At 39.5% G+C, this 24,615-nt stretch overlaps 1 protein-coding gene across 1 annotated transcript in view; it reads right to left on the bottom strand.

The window, feature by feature from the left end:
* Nucleotides 1-1,054: 1,054 nt before the first annotated feature.
* LOC124605526 (O-phosphoseryl-tRNA(Sec) selenium transferase) overlaps nt 1,055-24,615 on the bottom strand; it is a 68,161-nt gene continuing 44,600 nt past the window's right edge. The window contains exons 8-10 of the mRNA XM_047137270.1: nt 24,202-24,387; nt 21,408-21,548; nt 1,055-6,819 (exon numbers count right to left, since the gene is read on the bottom strand). Of these exons, the coding sequence (XP_046993226.1) occupies nt 6,521-6,819; nt 21,408-21,548; nt 24,202-24,387 (626 nt within the window). The 3' untranslated portion in view covers nt 1,055-6,520. The remainder of the gene's footprint in view (nt 6,820-21,407; nt 21,549-24,201; nt 24,388-24,615) is intronic.

Genomic DNA, 24,615 nt, shown 5'->3' with positions numbered 1-24,615 from the left:
TACACCAGCCAAATCTACTAGCCATAAAATATATTGGGACCTCATGACACATATCATGATTTGTCAGTAATTCAAATTTTAGACTAGTGTAATCTGTCAGTATGGATAACAGAATGTTATAATAGCATCATTCATTCATCCATTATGCATCTAGTCGCTGAAATGTCATAACTGGCATTAAATATGTCTAACTTAGGACTTTCTTTTTGTTGGATACCAACAGGAAGAAAGTAATACACTGAAAGCTTTTAAGAAAACTATCAGTGACTGCTGCACATTTTGAAGAAATTGTAATATATGCAAGAGATACCAAACAATAAATGTGTTAGATGTGTGATCATTACTTCCTTCCAAAACCTAGAAAAATCTTACAGTATGTGAAACTGTATTTTAAGCTCAATAAAATCTTCTAACTACAATACAGCTAATATCTGATACCATGATAGCTAAAATGGTGCCTTTTACATTAGCAATCTAACAGCATATCATTAAGTTACAAATCCTCAACTAAATTTTAGATTTTCTAAATTTGAAATTGTAACTGAAAAGAAGTCTAAAATCACTATCACAGGAATGCATGTGTTAGTGCTTGCATAGCACCTGACAATAAAAATTAACTTAGGGTATCACAAAAAATGATGATAATGTCTTAGCACATTTGCTCAGAAGTAATAAGTCCATGAAGTTTATTTGCAACATTAAGCCTTGGCTGTAACTACCTGCATAACATCCAAATATCCACACATGTGAAGCTGCTGGTCCTAAAAATATTTTAGCATAATTTGGCAGCTTCCATTTATTAAATTTATGGAATAACCATAACATAGACACACTATACCTTCCTGCTTAACAGTGAAAGCCACTATGATTTTGAGCAGCCTAGAACATTTGTACAGTAACAGTTATAAACATTAACAGTTTCAGCTACCTCTTCCCACTTTTAATTCTCACCACTATGGAAAATTAAAATACTCTTAAAATATGGTGTAAACAGTGTCTTATCTTTTTAAAAGCATGCCAGTTTAGCTTTACATAAACAATAAATAATGACAAATTTTACATATCATTATGCCATTTCATTTTATAACGGGAAACACAATGTCCATAAACTTACAGCACTTCTATGCAATGCTACACATTGTACATCATCAATAATCATTTCATTACTTATGCCTTGCTGTGCTACAACTGTAACTGGCTTCTGGCTGGGAAACACTGAGAGACGATATGTCAAATGAACTCATTGCAACAGTCTTCCCTTATCTTGTCGTTGAAGTTTCGCCATATACCACCACAGGGGGGTAAAAAAAAATAAAAAAAAATAAAAATAAATAAAAATAAAAAAAAACTTGCAACGACGAGAATGGGCCCCATATTAACTTCCTCCATAGCACACCTAGCTACAGCAAAAAGTGAAGAACAAGGATGGAGAGCATTTCTCATGTATTACACACTTATAGATTACAACAGACACTGCACAAAAGCAAGAAGTTTGTGAAACAATTTTACCCCAACATGCTGTAGCTCAGTACTTATTCATCATCACTCTCCATTCCCTTAAAAAGAAATCATCCCCCCCTTCTCTCCCTCTCTCTAAAACACACACACACACACACACACACACACACACACACACCTTTCTTTTCTCTATCTGTCCAATAACAATTCTAAAAAAACACTACCATTTATCCTTAATACATACTTTTTTTGGTAATATATTAATGTTAGTTGCATGACAACAGAGGCAACTAACATCAATGTTGTATGTTTGCAAAGCATTTTTCAACAGCATTTCCTTCTGAAACTGATGTAATAACATCAAGAATACAAATATTCATTTTATTATTGACCCAAGAAACTACCACAATTAGATTCACTATCAGTAAATAAAATATTGTTAAGAGAACCAATGAACAGATAAGGCAACAAATTCATAAACTGTGACATCAATGAAAATTTAGATGGAAGCCTATTAAGTGACATCAGAACAAGATGTACACCGGTAACTTAACTTCTAACATCACACATCAAAATATATTACAAACGTAGCAAATTAAGAATGGTCATATTACAACACAGAGAAGAAAATAATCCTGAAACCTCTCAAACAGACTACATGACATACTAGCACAAAGCAACCAATAGTGTCTAAAAATGGAAACAGAACAAACCAAATAAAGTTATCTCACAGAAAGAAATATGGAATTGCTCAAGGGAAATAGATAATGTAGAGCATTTCTGAAAAGGTAATTTGTTATGATGAAATCAGTCAATATTTAAAATACATTATTATTATTATTATTATTGTTGTTGTTGTTGTTGAAGAAAGAAAAAGGCTCAGTCAAAATACAAGAAAACAATATCTGGAAAAAAAGACGCAAGTTTTATAAACTGTTGAGGTTTATTCTTTTACTAGAAAATTATGCAAAAATGAAATTTCTACATTAATGCCTTTATAAAACCAACACAGTTAAAAAATGTAAAAAGGAACAAAGGCAAATTATACAAAGTGTTTTGGCAGACTGACAAGTGCCAAAATATAACATGGATACAACAACCAACTTTCAAGTCTTCCTTTGTCAGTGTACGGAGCACACCTGTTTTTCAATGTGAACTATTTCCTTTGGTTTCTGTCACTTATTAGTGGTCTACAAGGAATGGAAGACAAATTCTGATAAAAAAATTAACACCAACATACAGCATTTTTCAGTTATTTCTCCTACAACAAATGTTGAAATTGGCACTTCAGTGTTAACCCTAGTTCGATTTATCAAGCTGCACCTGAGACATCATTAAAACATGTTTCTCCTTTCACACAAATCAGTGACATGCTTTGTTTTCATGCCAGTATGCATGTCTTGCACCACAATAAATAAAGAGTTTAATTCCAGACTTATACCACTAAATACAGAATTAAAATTACACTTTAGCTCAAACCGATGTCCTCCAGTCCTTAAACCATTCTCAGAAAACATTTTCAGAACAGGAATCTTTTTAAAGACATAAATGAATAACATAAAAGACATCTGAGGCATGCAGACCTGCCTCTCACAGAGCTTTGTAGTATGAGAAAGAACCAATTGTACGCTGCGAAAAACTTATAAATGGGGCACAGAGAAGATTAACATTTCATCAAAATTACTAATAATATTAGTAGTAGAAAGACAAAAAAATGATAAAATAAAACAAATAAAATCAGACCACATGCCAAACTTCAGGTTACAGGGCAAAATTAAAGTACTGCTTTGATAACTGCTGACAAACAGATGATGATGCAAGACTGTAGAACATTTATACCAATCACAGTGTATTTCAATTTTCTTCTCTTTTCCAGCCAAAGCGGCTTTTGTTGTAAAAACAATGGCAATACTTTTAAACAAATATTTCCCACTGGGCAATCAAATTTTAGCTATTGTTTTTCATGCACCTGTTGGGTGTATGCATACAGACTACAGGCACATGTTATACAGAAGTTCCCCATTTCAACGGAATATTGTAACACTACATGACAATGTTTATTTGTTTATGTAATAACAGGTAAGAAAATGCTTTGCAAGCACACATTGTTTCTTACGAGAGATTAGGCTATACACAGCAAAAGAAGTGTTCTCCTGAGCCTATCGATGTTGATCAACAGGAGTATGACTGCAACACTTAAAATTCACTTCTGTAGCTTCTTTTACTTTCATAATCTTCTTTGGCAAATAGTTTAATGCTAGAACACCCATTTTCCCTTCAAATGTAGCTAAGACTAACAGCCTTTATAAATAAATGACACTCTAAGTTACAAAAATCAATCACAAATTCGGCAGGTAATTTCGACAGATTTAAATATTACGGTTTCATAAGAACATTTCAACAATTAAATAATTGGCTGGAAAATATTACTATTTACTTCAGATTGTAACTCTGTACAAGAAAATATCTGAATCTTGGAATCCTGTAAAATGGTTACTAAAGTAAAACAAGGTGACTCTTATTTTAATTCCATAAAACCTATCACAAATAAAATTAGGAACATTAACAAAAGCTTTTACAGTGCATCAAAATGTATTTTTAACACTCATGCACTGCACTATTCCAGTTTCCAACAGCGAAACATTTGTTTTCTTTTAAATGTCCTCTGCATGTTTCCTTACATGCATGATACAAAATGTGTTTGTACTAATCATGCCATTCTGTAAATATTTATTCAGACATTAACTTCAGTTAATGTATCACCATTCCATGTAGCCTAGTACTGGCATACAAATCACTCACAAAAAAACTAAAAAACGACCTCCACTAATTTGGTGTAATGGAGTCTCAATAAACAGGTTATACATTATCACATACTTAACAAATTTACATTTAACAAAATGTTATTCTGTACATATCACTCCCTTATCATATTATATGTTTTTAACAGCATCTTATAACCAATTTTCTTGGTTGCCAACATCAAAAATGCATCAACCAGCTTAATCAGAATTGAAATAAGTATTGCTATATATTACAAATTTTCTGAGCCTCAACCCATCACTTTCAATGACTTCGATGTAATATTCTCATTCCTACAGTAACAGTAATTTTAGCATCTCATACAACAAAACAAACACCATACAAATGATCAAGGAAATTCCATCAAAACCATAAACCCATTTGTCAAACATTGTTACACTGAAATTTTAAAATACATACCAGGTACATAGCAATTAGTTATTTTCTTCTCACTATCACAATAGCAAAAGGTACCATAATTTCTAAAGCAACAGTTTCATCTTCCATTGAGTTCATAGCAGATAATTAAAAAAATAAGTCCCTGAAAACAGAAGTGCATCCTGACTGTTACAGATTCTCAATGCTCTTATTATTTTCAAAGATAGTATTTACCAAGTACCCAATAACACTGTGAAGTGTAACTGGTCTCTCGTTTCCTGGCCAACAAATTCTAAAGAATAGATATTCAACAATGTTAAATATAACTTTCAAGAGACAGAGAAAATAAATTTTCTGGCAGTTAGAAATAATCTGCAAGAAAGATTCAGCTAAAAGAATTCTCACTTCTCTACAAAACCTTGTCTCATTTTTTCCCATCCTGTGTTCTGCAATGAAGCGTCTGTCAGCTGTGAATGTTAACTCATGTACAATGTAAGAAGCCCACCATTCACATCAAATGCTGACCTTGCAAAACCTGCCAGACCACAATTTCCAGGAAGAATTATCAAAATTAAATGAAACCAAATTATTACTGTTTTGCTACAGCCAATCAAAAGTTAAATGATAATCTAAAAGTCTTTCAAGGCACCACATAAACTATGAATTATTTTTAACAAATGGATTAAATATAAACTTCTCACTAAATCAAAGAGATGGAAGACTTTGATGACATACAGCCTATTATAACATTCACATTAACTCACAGGCACGATAGTCCTGCAAGGACATACCACATCCTCACAGTTCAACACCAATAAAAGATCATAACATCCACAATAAATTTGTGCCTATCAGATCTTCACAGTAAACCTTAATCTGGCTGGAAAAATAATACATATACATTAAAAGCTGTGGCTATGCTGATACAAATCAGATTTTACCCAACTATTACATTTAATAATTTACTAACAAAACAGATCAGTAACATCCAAAGTTTTTACCTGGGAAACATGGTTAACATTAACTTCTGTACATGCATGTATACTACACAAGTATCAAAAACTATTTTTATGGACAATTCAACAAACTGCAGAACAAAAACCAGGCAGCATAAATATTTATATCTTTAAAACTATCTTCAAGCATGTAACACAGTACTGTACATTTCTCATCATTTGCATTTAAGCTCTGTGTCTACTACTGGCTTTATACTTGTGTCTGTATAGTGACACCTCTAAGTAAACTCTATTATGAGACCCATACTGACATACACTGACATACAATATCAACACTTATTTCAATTATTCTTGTTGCTCCCCAAGATCTCTGGAAAACATTGCTTTTGTGTAAAGGTGATTAATGTATTTTCTCTTCAGCTTAATGAATGCCAGCCACATCCTTTGACAATTTGTAAAACACACTAGTTTAAAAATATTACTGGAAGGCTTAGGTACTCTTCTACTATGATGCCACTAACATGTCAAATTTGTAACAAATGCAAATAATGTCACTGCAATATATTTTACACGTAGCAAAATGTCAGGGCATTGTAATGATTACATTGCAGATACTCTTGCCACATGCCACTTTTGGATAGGGCAAACATAAAAATAGTTGTCCTTTTGTACAAAATGGGTAAATCATTTTGTAGAAACATAAAGTACCTAAAATTTCAGATCAGAGAGATGTAACAGCAAGTCTTCACCCCAAGCAAATATGGAATAACTGATACACCCATGGAGACTTCATGGCTGGAATTAAAATTTCTTAAGACGGTAGCAAGGAGCTTATACCATTAAGGCAGGCTCCCATTGGAGGCATTATCACTATCGTCGGATGCACCGCGGTGACAATCACAGCGGGCATCGACGGACACCAACCATCACTTGCGCAAAGAGTCCTTGCTGCTGGCGAGCGACGTGCTGTTGCTGCTCTGGCTCTGCATTTCACTGCCACCACTCGCTTCTCCATTAAGTGCACTCGATCCGCCACGCATCACACGACGCATGGCTGCCAGCTCTTCTGCAGAGGTTGGGGTTGGCGGAGCACTACGTCCCTTCAGTTTTCCTAGGACCTTGTCTAGGCGATGTACAAACAGATCTACATCTGTTTTGCGCATACCGAGTGCTGCTGCAGCTGTCAGATATGGCACAGGGTAACTACTGTTATGTGCACCCCAGCCTGCAACAAAAAACAGTAAACCAAAATTTACAACTGGCACTGATTGGAGAATAGATTGTAGAGTGCGCAAGGGATTCTGTGATAGGACAACACACATTGAAAAGTGCAGTATTTTAAAGTAACTATTCTGTCACTTATTTCACATACTTCATTCATTTATTCATAATATTCCACAGATACTATCAAGAAGGAAACATTTCATTAACGTGAAACAAATCAAGATACACACTAACAGAATATAAGAAGCAATTAATTACTAGTCCACCTTCATAGCTGAGCAGTTGGTATGGCTCACTGCCATGTGGAGGACTTGTGTTCGATTTATGGTACTGTCAAGGATTTTTCCTTGGTGAGACGACTGGTAGGAGCACATTCAGCCTCTTGAGGTCAACTGAAGTGCTATCTGACTGATTAGTAGCAGTTCCAAGGTCAGGAAACCAGACAATGGCTAGACTAATTCAAAGGTCACGGAACCAGACAACGTCCAGGAGAGCGGTGTGTTAACCACAAGCACCTCTATATTGTAACCGATGACACCACTAGCAGAAGACAACATGGCCGTTAGTCTGGCCTGATTGGTCATCTAGGGCCAGAATGCGGAACTGTATGTACCTTTACTTTAATTAATGACTAAATCTGCACCTTGTATAAACACTAAACTAATACTTAACATTTTCCACTCAGTAATTTTGAACACAGGTAAAAACTGGAAGATGTTGGATACATTGTTTTAAATTTTTTCTGTACATGTGAGAACCATTATTCTCTTGTGCTATTTTTAACTGTTTCAACTCACACTGTAAGTCAAATGTGATGTTGAAACTGAGTGTGTAAGAAGTTTCACTAAGATGTATTCTAGCACATTTGGTAGTTTATTTTCTCACTGACTAGTTTTGAGATATCAGTTGGCCACATATTTGCATCAAAAGTGTGAAATCAGTGGTGAATCATCTGTTCATGACAAACTTAAAGCTGTGACACAATTATGTAATTTTTTCCTGCCATTAAAACAGTTTTTAATTTTGTTAGTAATCAGCAATGTGTACATCCGTCTCTGATATGACACACTTCCAGTCTTTATTGGCATCTAATGATGAGCCAATGGATTAGGAAACTATGTAGTAACAAAATAAACACCCATTCAGGTAAAACACAACTGGTTCATTTTCCTTCAAGAAATTTCTTCAATAATGATGTACTTCTGAGTGTTCTGCCAAGCTGTTGTTTCCATTTTATGCACAATACTTCGATGATCGACTCAGTTGTCTTCCTCAGGTGCTGTGAGTTGTGCCATTGTGTGTTCTCACTATCCGGACTCCAACCAGGCACAGAACTATTCTTGGTCTCGTGCCACTAATTATAGTTGATTTTAAGTCTGATTCCCAACACCCACTACACCCTTTGACACACACTTGTTTTTCAGAGCCTGCACTGATATTGCATTAAACATTCTCTAAGCATTTCCCTGTCCTGTTTATTATGTTTTCTGACATCTTTATTTCAACAGGCTCCTTAATTACTCTCCCCCAGAAACTTAGTGTATGCACTGCAATACTAGTCTCATCATATTTCATTTCAAGATCATAGTAGAGGAAGTGCTCAGTGACAGCGGATACATTTGGCTCTTTTAGTCAGGCATGTCACTGATGTTCCTTGTATCTCTCCTTGACTGTTCTAATAATCTGCATCATGTAAGACAAGCCATATTTGTATGGACTGCTGTACAAGTCCAGCTTTTTGAGACCTAGACTAACTAACACTACAAAGGAGACTTTCTATATTTGCTTGCAGGAGTGAAATACACAGGATGTCTACTTTCCACACGAGTCTACCGACTTTTCCGAATACTGGGTCAACTTAAGAATAACTTGTCTAAGTTATTCTTGGCTTCTTTTTCTGTGTCTAAGTCTCAATCTCTTTCTCAGGCTTTCTTGATTTTGACTGCAACACCCACTCAATTCGACAATCTGGTTACACATTCCTAAGGAGTACTAATAGTAGGTGTTTTAATTCTTCGGTGAAGCTCTCCTTGTCTTTCAGTGTTCAAGCTCTTTAGACAAGAGTCTTTAGCAATGAACTTCTTTGTGACAGATGGGTGTGGCTCGAGGCACAGAGACAGAGGTCAGTGTGTGTGGGTTTCCTATATTAACTATGACTCAAGAATCTGCCCAGTCTTGTCTTAATTAACATGTTGAGAAAAGTAAGCTGTCCCTCTTTTTCAAGTTCCACTGTGAATTTTATATTACAACTGATCAAGTTTAAATGTTCCATGAACATGTAACTTTTCTCGTTCCCTGTAGCCACACCATAAGCATGCAAATAGTAACACACTAGTTTGAATTTGGCAAATTCTAGTGCCTTACCTCCAAAGTGTTCCGCGTATAGGTTTGTCACAACAAATGATAAACTACCCTTTTATCAAACATGAAATAAGCTAAAGTCAGAATATGCTTAAAAAGTTTAGTGAAACAATTGTCAAACTTTTACATGATCAGTTTCAAGGATTCACAAAATGGGACTCCCATTACATCAAAACTGACCATGACATCCATTTTCCAGTGCCCCAATTCACTGAGGTGGTGTGCAAAGTGAACGGAGTTGCAAATGTGATGATTGGACTTCCCCATATTCTCGCTGAGAATGGTTTAAGGTATTTAGCTAGCTGGTATGCAGGTGCACTAATATTACTAATTATGGACGTTAGAGGAATGCTTGCTTTGTGTAACACAAAGAGGCCATACACAGGGTGTTCAAAAAGTCTTTCCGCAGTGCCGTATGATTGTTAGCCGCGCATGCTGTATGCCACAGTTAATATACTGAAATGAAACTCAGTGAAATACAAGTTATTAACTTATTGAATATTCATTTTTACATACAAATTTTTACATTAAAAGTCGAAAGTGTCCCCCTGTTGCTGAATACACACTTCAGTTCGTCTAATCGTGTTTCAAAACACAAGCTGTAACATTTCTTCTGTAACAGAAGCAGTGAAAGTGGATATTGCAGTTTTCAATTCATCAATGGATTTTGGATGGTTTTTATAGACAGTTGCTTTCGCTGCACCCCAAAAGAAAAAGTCAGGTGGGGTTAGGTCAGGCGACGGTGGAGTCGAAAGTCCCTGTGAAATTATGCCATCACTAAAAACGTCAGCAAGCAGTGACATTGAAACGCAAGCTGTATGTGCAGTTGCACCATCTTGTTGAAAATAACCGTTCAGTATTTCACTTAACACAAGTTCTCCTATGTATGGGTACAAAATATCACTGTAGTATCATTGTGACGTTTATTGTTTCGTTGAAAAATATGGGACCCAAAATCTGACGTCTAGAAATTACATTCCAAACTCCTATTTTCACAGAGGGAAGTGGTTCCTCATGACTACACAATGGATTTGCAGTAGTCCACATACAAGAATTTTGCAAGTTCATGAACCCGGATAAATGAAACAATGCCTCATGAGTGAAAAATGTTTCATTAAGAATATCCCTTCCATTTTGTTGAACGAAATTTTTGAACCATTAACAATAATGCAGTCTCTTGCCATGATCAGTATTTTTCAGTTCTTGCACATCTGTCACTCTGTAAGGGAGAGAAGTTCTAATTTTTTCCTTACAGCTATGAGGGCCGTTCCGACACTAACATCGATTTACTGGGTGAGTTTTCTTACTGACTTGTTCAGACTCGTGGACATTTTATCAGAAATATCGAGTAGTTTATCATCAGACAAAACACTAGGATGAACACTTCTCGGTGCACCTGTCACTGCACCGGTACTTCGAAATTTGTTAATCAAATCTTGAACAGTATCCCAATATGGGAGTGTTGTCTCTGGGAAAACTGAATTAAATGTTTGATGAACTGAACACTTGTTCGACTAAAAACACACATTCTTCAATGGTTAGCTTTTTAACAGTGACAAAAACTAAACAAACGAACAAAGGAACTAAACTTAAATGTTCACGTCAACACGTAATGTGACACACCAACGATACTACTGCTGGCTGAGATAAACGAAACAGTGGAATGTTGGGAGAGTCCCCTTGAAGGGAATAAATCCAGGTAGGCGAACAATCATACGGCACACGTGGCTAACAATTATATGGCACACTGAAGAAATTTTTTGAACACCCCTCGTCGTGGTGGCACAGCTGGTTATGTTCTAAGACCCTTAATGACATTGCATGTCAAGCCTGACTCAGCATATCATCGTCGTCATCATCATCATCATCATCATCATCATCATCATCATCATCATCATCATCCTTATCCTCTTGACTTTATTTATAGGATCAACATCTACACTCTCCAATCAGATGCATCCAGACACGCCTAAAGAATGCAGAACTGACAACCAGATGCTACAAGAAGTGGGCCCAGCAGTATAAATAGAGGTGGGGAACATTGTGTTGTCAGTAGAGAAAGCACTAAAAGCAGAATGGGTTGGTTGTCACCTGAGTAACAAATCCATCAGAGATATTGCAATCCTTCTAAAGTTGCCCATGTCAACTGTTTGTGATATGATTGTGCAATGGAAAAACTACAGAAAATCCAGAGCTAAACAAAGACCAGGCAGACCTCAGGTACTACAGACGGGCACTTTCGAGTATTCTGGAAGATAGTAAAAAACACATGAAATCACTGGATGGAATCACTGTCTGTGTGTAGGCAGTTAAAAAGAATGGGATAAAATGGTTTAGCGGCTGCTTGTTAAGTCACACATTTCTGTAGTCAATGATAAGTGACACTTGAGGTGGTGCAAAGAGCAATGTCACTTGACAGCGGATGACCAGAAATGACTGATTTGGAGTGATGACTCATGCTAAACGCTGTGACAATCTGATCGAAGATTCTGGACAGGTTTGGATTGATACAGTTAAAGGTATCAAACTATGGGGTCATCACTGATGAAAAGGTTTGGGTTTAGTAAATGCCAGGAGACCTTTACCTGCTATCATGTGTAGTGTCAACAGTTAAGTATGGAGGAGGTGGTGTTACAGTGTGGGTGTGTTTTTAATGGGTGGGGTATCAATCACCAATTGCACTTGACAAAATGATAAAAGAGGAAAGATACAAACACATTTTACACCGTTGTTTACTGCATACAGTAGAGGAACAATTTGGAGACAGACTGACTGTATCAGCATGACAATGCACCCTGTCATAAGGCAGCATCTGTGGGGCAATGATTTGTGGACAACAACACTCCTGGAATGTGCTGGCCTGCTCAGAGCCCCAACTTGAACCTGATGGAACACTTTGGGATGAGTTAAAACGATGACTTCAGTCCAGACCCCAGCATCCATCATCACTACTTTCTCTGGTTTCGGCTCTTAAGGAAGAACAGGCTGCCATTCCTCCACAGACAATCAGATACCTCATTGAAAGTGTCTCCAGCTGAGTTCAAACGGTACTAACAGCAAAAGGTGGACACACCCTCTATTAATGTCCACCAATAGCAATAGGTGCCTGGATAATTTGATCAGAAGGTGTACTTGTCTGTACACAATGTCATTCAAAAGATAACAAAATCTTCAACTGAACCACAGTCACAAAATGAATTATAGTTAGTTAATTAGCTTCATGTACCATTAATCATTTGTACATTAAATCTTAATGCTGTGGAATGGAGTAGTGATCTTGATATATGTTTAAATTTTTATCTAAAAAGTACATTAATAAAAGAATAATTTAAACAATCAACTGTGACTTCATGTAGCTGATGGAGAGATGTGAGACCATCTTTCAACACTATAACAGGAAGTGATTTTATCATAAAACGTAACATCCACAAGAAGGTACTTCCCCATTCTCATTCATTTCCATTGTGAAACTAATTATAGGATGGAGGGATTTTCGATATTCTATGAATAAATCTAGCATTGTGTCTCCATGTGACATCATCATAATGGAATCATCACTGTATCTTGATAAACAAATAGGTTTCATTAACTGCTGACTGAAGTGCTTTTGTCCTCTGTCTTCCACAAGCCTTTAAAGATAAGATGCAATGAACATCAATGTCACTCTAGATTAGATAGGACAGAAATATCTGACATTATCAGCTAGGGTGTAATAAAGGACGTGAAATGAAGTACGAAGAAACCACGATCCTCTTAGCCAACTTGGCCTTTTAGCATTTCCTCTTTAAAGAATCAGTTGAAATGTGTTTGGAAAACAAATTAAGGAACAAGGATACTTCATAACAGTTCAAAAGTATGTCACAATGATGCGTGGGGAAATAAATCATCACAGGTCACAGATCAATAAATTTAAAGTGCCAATGGGTGCTTAATGGACAACTGGACTGGGTATGAACTATATGTTCGAGTGTAAACACAATGATCTATTGATTTGGTCGGCATAAGGTCTGTAGTTCATTTCTATGGCTGTGAGCTCTAGCTGCACATGTTTCCTGTAATAGCCTTACAGCCCCCCCCCCCCCCCCGCCCTCTTCCTCTACACATCTATGCTCTCCAAACCATCCAGATTACTTTGTCACATCCCTATACAGGCGAAGCTGCAACTGATAATGACCAACTGCCTCAAAGAAAAATTTTACAATTACTACAACATTGTGCCACAGAATCTTGTAAACAGTTAGTACTGCACGAACAGCACATCTAAGGCATCTCATAAATATTGCCTCAAACCTCACTGGTTAATTAATGTGTGAATAGAATAAGTAATTGCACTGTATTGTATTAATTCTGAATTGAGGCAAAATTACACAACTTAGAGTTGGCCATGTGTTAATTTCACATACAAAGCTGTATATTTACCTACTAAAATGTACTTTTAACAACGTCAATGATTAGCTGGACTGTTATATTTATGGATGCAGCGAATATTATCCAGAGGTCTGTTACTGTTTATGTTTATGAGCAGGCAACTTCATTGTACACTAAGATAAACAGATGTAACGAAGATGTATCAACTACCAAAGAAAATAAATTGCTCCTAACCTTTCCTATCCTACCTGACACTGAGTCCAAAGATTAAAAGAAAAAGTCACCTGCTTGTAACAGGAATTTCTTTGACCAAGACAATTTGACACTTAATCAACTGTCATTCAGTCAAGATGGTATACTCAGTGATGAAACAAAGCAGTAGGCTCTCCCAGAAATATCGACTCTTAGACAATGTGTCTAATAGTGTATTTTAAATACGGCAGTATGCCATCTTAGGCACTGTATAACACTTGTAAGTAAGCATTATAAATATGGATTCTTATATGGTTATATCACTTGTTGTGTATTTCACTGTTATTGTCTAATATGCTTTTAGAAAACACTTGATAATGGCACTTTGAAGCTGAAATCATGATTATATAAGTGTAAATGTAACACTGTAAATAAACAACAGTCTAATGGCGGTACTGACTTTAAACAAATATGACTGTGACCCCGCATTATGAAAAATGACTATATGACAGTCCCAATGGACAGAATAGGGAACAGCTAAAAAAGGCACATGGAAAAAGAGCTAAAAAAACACCATGGAGGTCCAAAACCAAACATTAAATGGCCTTCACCATATTGCTTTGTCAGATAAAACGTAAAACGCGGTCGACAGCCCGCGCATCATTCACTAAAACGCCTGACAAATCAGGTGGCAAACCCAAGCTGTAAAAAAAAAAGGGCATTCCAGCAGGAAGTGGCGGACAGTTAAAATCTGGGCACAATGCATACAAAATGGTGGGGCAACGGCACTAAGCAAATGACGATGGCTAAAAAGGCAGTGCCCAATATGCAGACGAGCTAAAATAATCTCCTCCTGGCAGGAGGGTCGAGAGGTGGTCATCCAAGGCGCCGGGAGACGCTTAATAAGCTGGAACTTATTCCCGCGAAGGGAGAACCATTGACAATGCCAAAGGGATGCCACCTCCTGACAGACAACAATGCAGATCATTGGAGGGAATAGAGGTACTCGCGGGCTGAGGTATAAGGACTGCATCCTTGGCAGCAGTGTCAGCAGCCTCGTTAACTGCAGACTGACATGACCACGGACCCATAGAAACATGACACCGGCTCCACCAAGAGTAAGCAAGTGACGATTTTCCTGGACCCGCTGCAGTACAGTTCAAATGGCTCTGAGCACTATGGGTCTTAACAACTGAGGTCATCAGTCCCGTGGCCAAATGGATGCCATGATAACGGTAGTGTTGAGACAGCATAAAAGAGATGGATGTGCAGATGTACTCTAATTTCTAACGGACAAGGGACTGGTACAAACGGAGGAGGGTGGTTTGATCGGCACCCCAAGAAGTACCATTGAGGACACGTAGGACATTGAGGGACTGTGAACAGTGGGCTGCCAGGTAAGAGACATGCGAGGGCCAAGAGAGTTTCCTATTGAGCATGAGCCCGAGGAATTTCATAGTGTCAACGAACGGAAGAGCAACAGGCCCAAGATGTAGAGATGGTGCCAGAAACTATTTGTGCCGCCAGAAATTCATACAAACGGTTTTGTCAGCGGAAAAGTGAAAGCCATTGGCAATGCTCCAGGAGTGAAGGTGATCAAGACATCGCTGAAGACGCAGCTCAGTGAGACAGGTCCATGGAGAAGTGCAATAGATGGTAAAATCATCGACAAAAAGGGAGACAAGCCATTATAGGGTTAATGGTAATAGCAAAGAGGATGACGCTCAGGACGGAACCCTGGGGCACACCATTTTCCTGAATAAAGGTGTCCGACAAGGCAGAACACACACACACACACACACACACACACACACACACACACACACACCTTTAAAACTCGATCTTGTAAAAATGCCCAAAGAAAATAGGGCAGGCGCCCACAGAAGTCCCACATGTAAAGAGTACGGAGGATACCAGTTCTCCAGCAGGTGTCTTAGGCCTTCTCCAAATCGATAAACATGGCTACAGTCCGGGATTTACGCAGAAAACCATTCATGACATGGATGGACAAAGTAACGAGACAGTCAACTGCAGAAGGCCGCACTCGAAATCCACACTATGCATTTGTGAGTAAATGGTGAGATTCAAGCCACCATACTAGCCGGGCATGAATCATACGTTCCATCACCTTGCAGACGCAGCTGGTAAGAGAGATGGGGTGGTAGCTAGAAGGAAGATTTTACCCTTACCGGGTTTAGGTATGGGTATGGCGGTGGCTTCATGCCAGCATCCAGGAAATGAGCCCTGAGACTAGATGCAGTTGTATTTGTTAAGCAGAAAGTGCTTGCCCACAAGAGAGAGGTGCTGCAACATCCGAATGTGAATAGCATCTGGCACTGTGGTGGAGGATTGGGATGAACTGAGAGCATGATCTAGCTCCCTCCTAGTGAAGGCAGCATTGTAGCACTCACGATTCGGAGAAGAGACGGGTGTCACAAGAGCCTACTCCACTCGTTTCCCATGGATGAAGGCAGGGTGGTATTAGGAAGAGCTCAAAACTTCCGCAAAACTGCGGCCCAAGGTGTTGGAGATAGAAACAGGATCCACGATGACATCGGCACCTACTGTCAGGCCAGAAATGGGGAAATGGATCTTGGTTCCAGAGAGCCGTCGGAGGTTGGCTTATACGACAGAGGAAGGTGTGGAACTGTTAAAAGAACAAGTGAATGAGATCCAACTAGCTCTTTTGTTATCCCGAAGAACTCGACGAGACTTTGCACGCAACTGTTTATAATGAATGCAGTTTTCCAGCGTAGGGAGGCGGTTAAAAACGAAGAGAGCAAGTCTCCATGCGCGATTTGTGTTGCGGCATGCCTCAGTCCACCAAGGGACCAGGACACGACCTGGTAAAGACTAAGTGTGAGGAATGGAATGTTCTGTTGCAGTGAGGATAACGTTGGTGAGATACTCCACCTGGTCATCACAACTGAGGAAATCCTGTACTGTGAAGGTCGCCAGAGAGGAGTAAAGCTGCCAGTCAACCTTAGTAAGCTGCCGTCTGGACATGCATGTGGATGGAGTAGGAGTCAGCAGACGTAGAGCGCATGGGAAATGGTCACTCGAGTAGGCGTCAGAAAGAACGGACCACTCAAGACGATGGGCAAGCTGGGCAGTGCAAAAGGATAGGTCCAAATGGAATAGGTGTGCGAGGAGGCAGAAAGGAAAGTGGGTGTTCCAGCGTTAAGGCAGAAGAGGTTGAGTTGGTTAAGGTCAGTCAAGAGGGCACCTCTCTGGCAGGTCCTGGGAGAACCCTAAAGGGGATGATGCATGTTAAAGTCACCAAGTAGCAAAAATGGGGGAGGTAACTGCCCAATAAGCTGAAGGAAGTCTGCCCTGGTGACATCGAAGGACAGAGGTACATAAATGGTACAGAGGGAGAAAGTCAGTTGGGGAAGGAAAAGGCGAACGGCAACAGCTTGAAGATGGGTCGTAAGGGAGATGGGTTGACTATGAAGGTCATCCCGTATGAGCAGCACGACACCCCCACGAGATGGGATGCTGACCCCAGGGGGAAGGTTAAAATGAATCAGTAAGTAATGTGAAAGCCCAAAGCGGTCTTGAGGGCGCAATTTCGTTTCCCGAAGGCAGAGCACAAGGGGATTCTGTGATTCTAGAAGCAGCCATAAATCCTCTTTGCAGGACTGAAGGCCGTCAACGTTCCATTGGAGGGCAGTCATGAGGAGGAAGAGACATAGGGATGTCAACTCAGTAGCCGCCGAGGGACAGCCAGTGGAGATTTGCTACTACAGGGCACAGAAGGAGGAGAAGCCTGCTCCATGGGGTCGACAGAAGCATCGGCAGGCTTGTGCAGTCTGTCTGTGGAGCCCAACACTGAAAAACGGTTGGTGGTGTGCACCGGCAAGACAGAGGCTGGCCAGGCTAAGAGACCACATGGCAACACCGTCGAGCAGCACCTTCGAGTTGGTGAAGGGAAGACCGTTTGTCTTTAGCGGACTTCTTCGAGCCCTTCTGGTTAGAGGAAGACTTGGACGTTGTTTGGCTGGAGGGCTGGAGGGAGTCTTCGAGAATACTCTTTCTGTCGTTTCCTGCCTGCCGGTTGTGTAGTGGGTAGCTTCACCCCTTAGGCGAGAGTTTGACAGTCTGTTGCACAGCGGGATGGGAGGACAGCAATGCTGCTTTGACACTGGCTGACTTAACAACCTCAGGGCTGAATTTGAGGTTGCATGTCTGTGTGGCCATGTCCTTCATGGAGCAAGGGGTAACAAGAACTGAACTATAGGTGCCAGATGGAAGAACGCAGGGTTTGTGACCAGCCAGTAACTTGCAAGCTACTGGGTAAGGCACTTTTTCCTTTACCCGAATCTCATGAATGGCCTGCCCATCTAGATACAGGGGACAATCCAGGAAGGAGGTGGCACGGCCACCATTGCAGTTGATACAGCGGGGAGAAGGAGGCAGACAATCGCACTCGGGGCACATCCCTGCCACAGGTTACACATTTGGCTGGATGTCGACAAGATATTCTAGTGTGATTGAACCGATGATACTGGTAGCAGTGCATCGGATTCGGAATCTACGGCCAGACTGTGATGATTTCATAGCCTGCTTTAACCTTGGATGGTAGCACTACCCTATCAAAGGTGAGGAAAAGAGTGCGGGTGGGCACCAAGGAGGAATCAACCTTTTACATTACATAATGAATGGCAATGACACCCTGATCAGAGACGTAAGAGAGTATTTCAAGCAGCCTTGTGTAAATTACACCACGGGAAGAATTCATAGTTCTATGTGCCTCGACATGAACAGGGTAGCCGTGGAGAAGCGAGGCAGCAAGTAGTTGTGCTTGAGAATCAGAAGCCGTATCCAAAAGCAAAGTGCCATTCCGTAAAAGAGTGCAGGATTTCACAGGGCCAGCAATGGCACCAACACCTTTCTGAATAATAAACGGATTGACTGTGGCGAAGGACTGACCGTTTTCAGTACATGATACCACAAGAAACCGCAGTGCAGCGGGAAGAGTCTTCGAATCAGTAGCCTCATTACGTTTACGTTTCGTCAACGTCGATGGAGAGGATGATTGACTCATCGTGAGGAAATCGCCCATGATTGCCAGCATCTCTGATGGTGCGCTCCTTCCAACTGGGGGCCCCCTCCACAAGGGGGCGCACCCGCCTTAGATGATTGTTCACCCCTCAGGTCACACCTCCCGAACACCTGACAGAGGGCCCAATTGGCAGTTTGGAACGGCCTGTACCAGAGGGCAGGTGCGAACCCTACCTGTCGACCTGGGGCTGGGAATTACGTGTTATCCAGTCACTTTTTACATGTCAGACGTGTGGTCTGGCCTTCGGGAGCACACAGTGAGAAAGAAGAAAAAAGAGAATCCTCGAATGCCGAAGCGGAGAAACGAGAGGAGAAGGGAAATAAAGCGTGGAAAAGGGAGCCAAAAAGAAAGATGAGACTGTTCGTAGGTCAGCAACAGAATGCAGAACATTCACAATAACACCCCATATGTTTCCCCAAGGAAGGGGAAAAAGAATAGCAAGAGGATACACAGACAGCACGGAAGGGAAAAAGTGCTGCATAGGCTGGGGCCGGCTGGTAGCCAAGCACAAACCTCCCAAAGAGTGGCGAGCCTCCTGGGGGGATATTTTCTGTGTGACTGACTGTCAGTCCTATTCCTATAAATAACATTCCAAAACAATTTATTTTTAATGAAAACAATTCAAAAATGGTTAGACGGTATTGTATTTCCCAACAAAAGAAGCTGAAGACATGATGCGGGTGGCAGCACCATTGTGTTTATGCTCAATAAACTGGGAGAGGCAGAAGTAATAGTATTCACTGAAGTATTCTTATAGGTCGAATGCTATCATACACAACAAGCCTTTATGTCAATGCCCCACTTAGCTTGAAGTCCAGTTCTGTGGGACAAAAATTGTGAAAGTTTCGCAAAACTGGTTGTTCCTTGTATAGTTCATCTTGTACAAATTTCTGCCCCATTACACATTTAATCGTATCACCTATGGGAAATTTCTGTGTGCATTATGTTCTTTTTCTGTTGGGTCGATACTTTACTCCCACTCCACTCAACATTGTATCCATCCAGCCAGTTTGTAACACTTTAACACAATCCACATACGTTCCATCATCTTTTCCTTCTACACTACACCTTCTTCTCCCTCCTTATTGCCCATAAATTCAATGGTGTCAATGGCAAGCCATCACTGTCACCCACAAAAGCATTTCTTGCAATCATTTCCCATACTTGCCTGCAGAGTAACAATGCGACCCGTTTTGCACTGTAATGTGGTTGTGACCAGTAAAGTGACCAAGTTAGTTGCCGCCACAACCAAGTCTACAGTTCGCTTTGTCAAGTAGTAAATGGAGTTGAACAAAAGCATCAAGTACTATCCAATTAAGAAATTGTAAAAGTTTCTACCAATATCATGGTGCACAATACTACATAAAATAATAAAGGTGAAATACTGCCACTTACACTGAGGTGATGAAAGCCATTGGATAATGACACGCACATACAAAGATGGAAGTAGCATTGCATATACATGGTACAAAAGGCCAGTGCACAGGTAGAACTGTTATTTGTACTCAGGTGATTCAAGTGAAAAGATTTCTGACATGACTATGGCCACAGAATGGGGTATGATACTTGAAGCTGGACACTTGGGACATTCAATTTTGAAAATTGTTTGGGAATTCAAAATTCCAAAATCCACAGTGTAAAGAGCATACCAAGAATACAAATTATCAGGCATGAACTCGTATCATCGGACAATGCAGTGGCCGATGGCATTCACTTAATGACTAAGGGGAGTGGTGTTTGCATAGAGTTGTCAGTGTTAATAGACAAGCAACAACGAATGAAATAACCATAGAAATCTATGTGGGACATGCAATGCATTCTCTGTTGGGATACTGCGGTGAAATTTGGTGTAATGGGCAATGGCAGCAGATGACCGATTCGAGTGCCTTTGCTAACAGCACTACACCACCGGCAGCATCTCTCTTGGCCTCGTGACTATATCGGTTGGACCTTAGATGAGTCCCAATTTCAGGTGGGAAGAGCTGATGGTACGGTTTGAGTGTGGCACGGACCCCACAGAGCCATGGACCCAAATTGTCAACAAAGCACTACACAAGACGGTCGTGGTTCCATATTAGTGTGGGCTGTGTTTACATGGAATGGACTGGGTCCTCTAGTCCAACTGAACCAACCACTGACTGGAAGTGGTTGTGTTCAGCTACTTGGAGACCATTTGCAGTCACTCATGAACTTCATGTTCCCAAACAACAATGGAACTTTTATAAACGACAAAGTGCCGTGACACTGGGCAACAATTGTTCATGATTGGTTTGAAGAACATTTTGGATAATTGCAGTGAGTAATTTGGCCACCCAAATTGGTCAACATGAATTCCATTGAACATTTATGGGACATAATGGAGGGGTCAGTTTGTGCACTAAATCTGACACCAGCAACACTTTTGCAATTGTGGACAGCTAAAGGGGCAGCATGTCTCAAAATCTGCAGCCGACTTCCAACAACTTGTTTAGTCCATGCCACATTGAGTTGCTGAACTATGCAGGGCGAAAGGAGGTCCGACATGATATTAGGAGATACCCCATGACTTTTTTCATCTCAGTGTATTGTGAAGGGTCTGATGGTATGTTTATCAATTTTTTTACCTTCAAACTTGTGACCTGCTACCTCCTTTATATCAGTTCCTGTAACAACTCTTGTACCAGATACACAACGGAGGAAAAGCATAGACCCAAGCATTGTTATGGTTTTGGTATCAGTACCAACCAGAGAAGTCAATGTCATACCTGTAACAGAAAAAACATTTTATGTGCACATAACTATGAATAAGTGTGTGTACATATCCATAAACATGTTTACTATGGAACATGCATGTCACCACCCTTAAGATACCAACATGCAGCTCACTGTTTATCTTGTGACCTGTATTATAAAGAATGTAAATCACAATATGAACTACCATCTCTAACAGGAATTTAATATCTATGTGGAGTACATCAGCAGAATAAAGTCTTAAGGTACAGCCATATTAATAAGTGATACATTTCAGGACTGGCAGCAAAGCACTGTGTTCATCAAAGCATTTTCGTGACAATCGAATGGTTATAACTATAATCATGGTTGATCTTTGCCTTACTACAATGTAGAAACTAAGTTCACTCAGCAGATTTAACAAGCATAGTCCCAATAAGGTCAAAATAGTGCTGCTGTAGAATCCTTACTGTTTTCACTACTAATCAGAGTAATCCTTGAATCCTTATTGTTTTCACTACCATTCCAGAGTTCACTCGCTTCCTTCAATATGTTTGACTTCCTTTCCATACAAAGAAATTTCTGATACTGAAATTCTCAATTCAACTCACATTTTATTTGTGTTCATGACTGCTATAAAATGAATTAATTACAAAATAAGACTTACCCGTGTTTTTTTTATGTATATAGTTTTGTTAGACAAAATATCAATAACCTAAATTCATTATCATCATCTAGTGACAGAAGTTCATAATAAATATGACAAACTGACATTATAGAGGTCACCAAACTGGAACAAATAGCCAGCTCTTCTTAACATACAATGTACAGCCATTCATTAATCATGTTCCAAAGATCCCATTGAATGAATCAAGGCTTTTGTTACATGGGAGTTTGCTGCATACCTTTCATTAGTGTATGTAACTCCACTCTGAACACTCTAGATGGAGAAAAGACTACATAATTTTTTGAGACCTAAATTGTGACTGAGCATAACACAGTTCACCTGAAACTGATTTCATCAGCAGCTAATACCATTAAGGAATAAACACACTGGGAAGCAAGTTAAAGGCCTGCGCAAAGCATCTGGTTACCTACGTTACATAATACTTACAGCAGTGAGACATGAACTTACAATGCAAAATCCATTAAAAACTTAACGATTGTTCACAGAGCAGGGTGACGAGATGAGTGTTAGAAACTGCTAGTGACAGTAAAATAAAGAAATGGTCAGTGAACAAACAGTAGTAGAAGACAATTATGACTGTAATAAAAATGGAACAGATGTGGGCCAAATAAATTGATGATAGATGGACCAAGAAAGTTTTGTGCTGGATTCCACAAGACAAGAACTAAACTCCATCCGAACAGGCTTTGAAGGCCCAACGGTACTGACTGATTGCCATGTCACCCTTAACCCGTAGGCATCAGCAGATGTGGATACAGAGAGGCATTTGGCCAGCACACCGCACTCCCGGCTGTTGTCAGTTCATGAGACTTCTCAGTCAAGTAGCCCCTCAATTTGTTTCACAAGGACTGAGTGAACTCCACTTGCCAACAGTGTCCGACTGATCCAAACAGACAGACAGCCAGCCAAGTACTAGCTAATGGTCTTGCCACAATGGTAACAAAAGTTTCCACCATATCACTGAAGTTAAGCACTATCAGGCTTGACTACCACATGCCAAGAAAGACCAAAAATATGACCAAATGGAAGATGGATAGATGCCATTGGAGAACATGCAGTAACAGCGTGCATGCATATTTCCAAAGACTGTATAAATGCACATTAAAATCTTGAGGAAGCCTTTATTCAGCAGTGGATGTAAAATGGCTGAGGACTTACCATGATGATCAGCTACAAGATGGGCATTTTTCATGGAAATGTTTAGCAGACACGTGTAATGGAGAGTTAATGAAACAGGTGCTTTATTTTGGAGAAAAATGCTTTTAAGTTTTTGATATTGCCAAGAACAAAGTATCGCTGCTGGATATGAACACCCATAAAAACTGTGACAGGTAGAAAGCAGTGAATGCAAAAACATAATATACAAACTCTATATTCTGTTTCTCCAGTCACTGTCTAGAAATCTGTTATTTGTGCTACCAGTGGGTCAATCACCTTATGGGACTTCTGTAACCATGTCTGAAATGTTGGTTTTATCCCATAATAATTATATTACAATATAATATGGTACCATACCAGTATATTGGGTCTTTCTGTTTATTAAAGTACAATACATTTATTTATTATTTTTGTTAGGACACCTGCCAGTCTTTTTCCCATGTACTTTATCGTTGATGATCTCACTGCACTTCATAACCATTTTATAACATGTGCCTCTTGTACCTAACAATCATCTCTGAACAGCCTTAGAAAGTCATAAATCTTACTTGCTAGCTCCTTCATATGCCTATCACAAACTGTGACTGTTCTGTCACATTTCATTTAAGTATACAAGTTGCAACTCTCCACTTTTGATTATGTCTCCCATCATCCTCACAACAAGTGGGACATGAGAAAGGCACTAGTAGTTGCAAAAGCTAGGATAGTGCTGTGTAATTTTAAATCTGTCCATCAGCAGTGATGGAATTAGGTCTCCTAAAGTAGGTACTGGCCAGTCATTCTGTCTCTCCTTGTATTTTTTAGTTTAAGAACAGGCTGCATCATATTTGAGACAGTATTACCTATAGATATTGGATTATTTTTCGTATCAAGCAGGCGTTCACCATGTTTCAATGCTACTTTGGTGAGCTCTTCTTTGAGGTAGTTATACATTTCTTTCCTCTGTGTAACAAGGTTTTTGTACCCTGACACACCAAGTGAGAGAAGTGTGATGAAGACATCCATTGCAGGGCTGGAAGATGCACGGCCTGAAAAATAAAATACATGTAAAACCAAACAAACTCTCTTCCTATAACATAAACACAGAAAATGCACTTCTTTTTCTAAAAATAGCAATTTCATCAAAAATTATACTAAACTACAAATGGCATTTTGATGACCAGTATATATTGTGTACAAGATTTACAGTTACTTAATTAGCATGATATATAAATGAACAGGGGTCTTATCTTTATTTAAGTGTTCCTACGGATAAA

The sequence above is a fragment of the Schistocerca americana genome, chromosome 3, assembly GCF_021461395.2.
Source record: "Schistocerca americana isolate TAMUIC-IGC-003095 chromosome 3, iqSchAmer2.1, whole genome shotgun sequence".
Lineage (NCBI taxonomy): Eukaryota > Metazoa > Arthropoda > Insecta > Orthoptera > Acrididae > Schistocerca > Schistocerca americana.
This window is presented reverse-complemented; position numbering and strand designations above follow the sequence as displayed.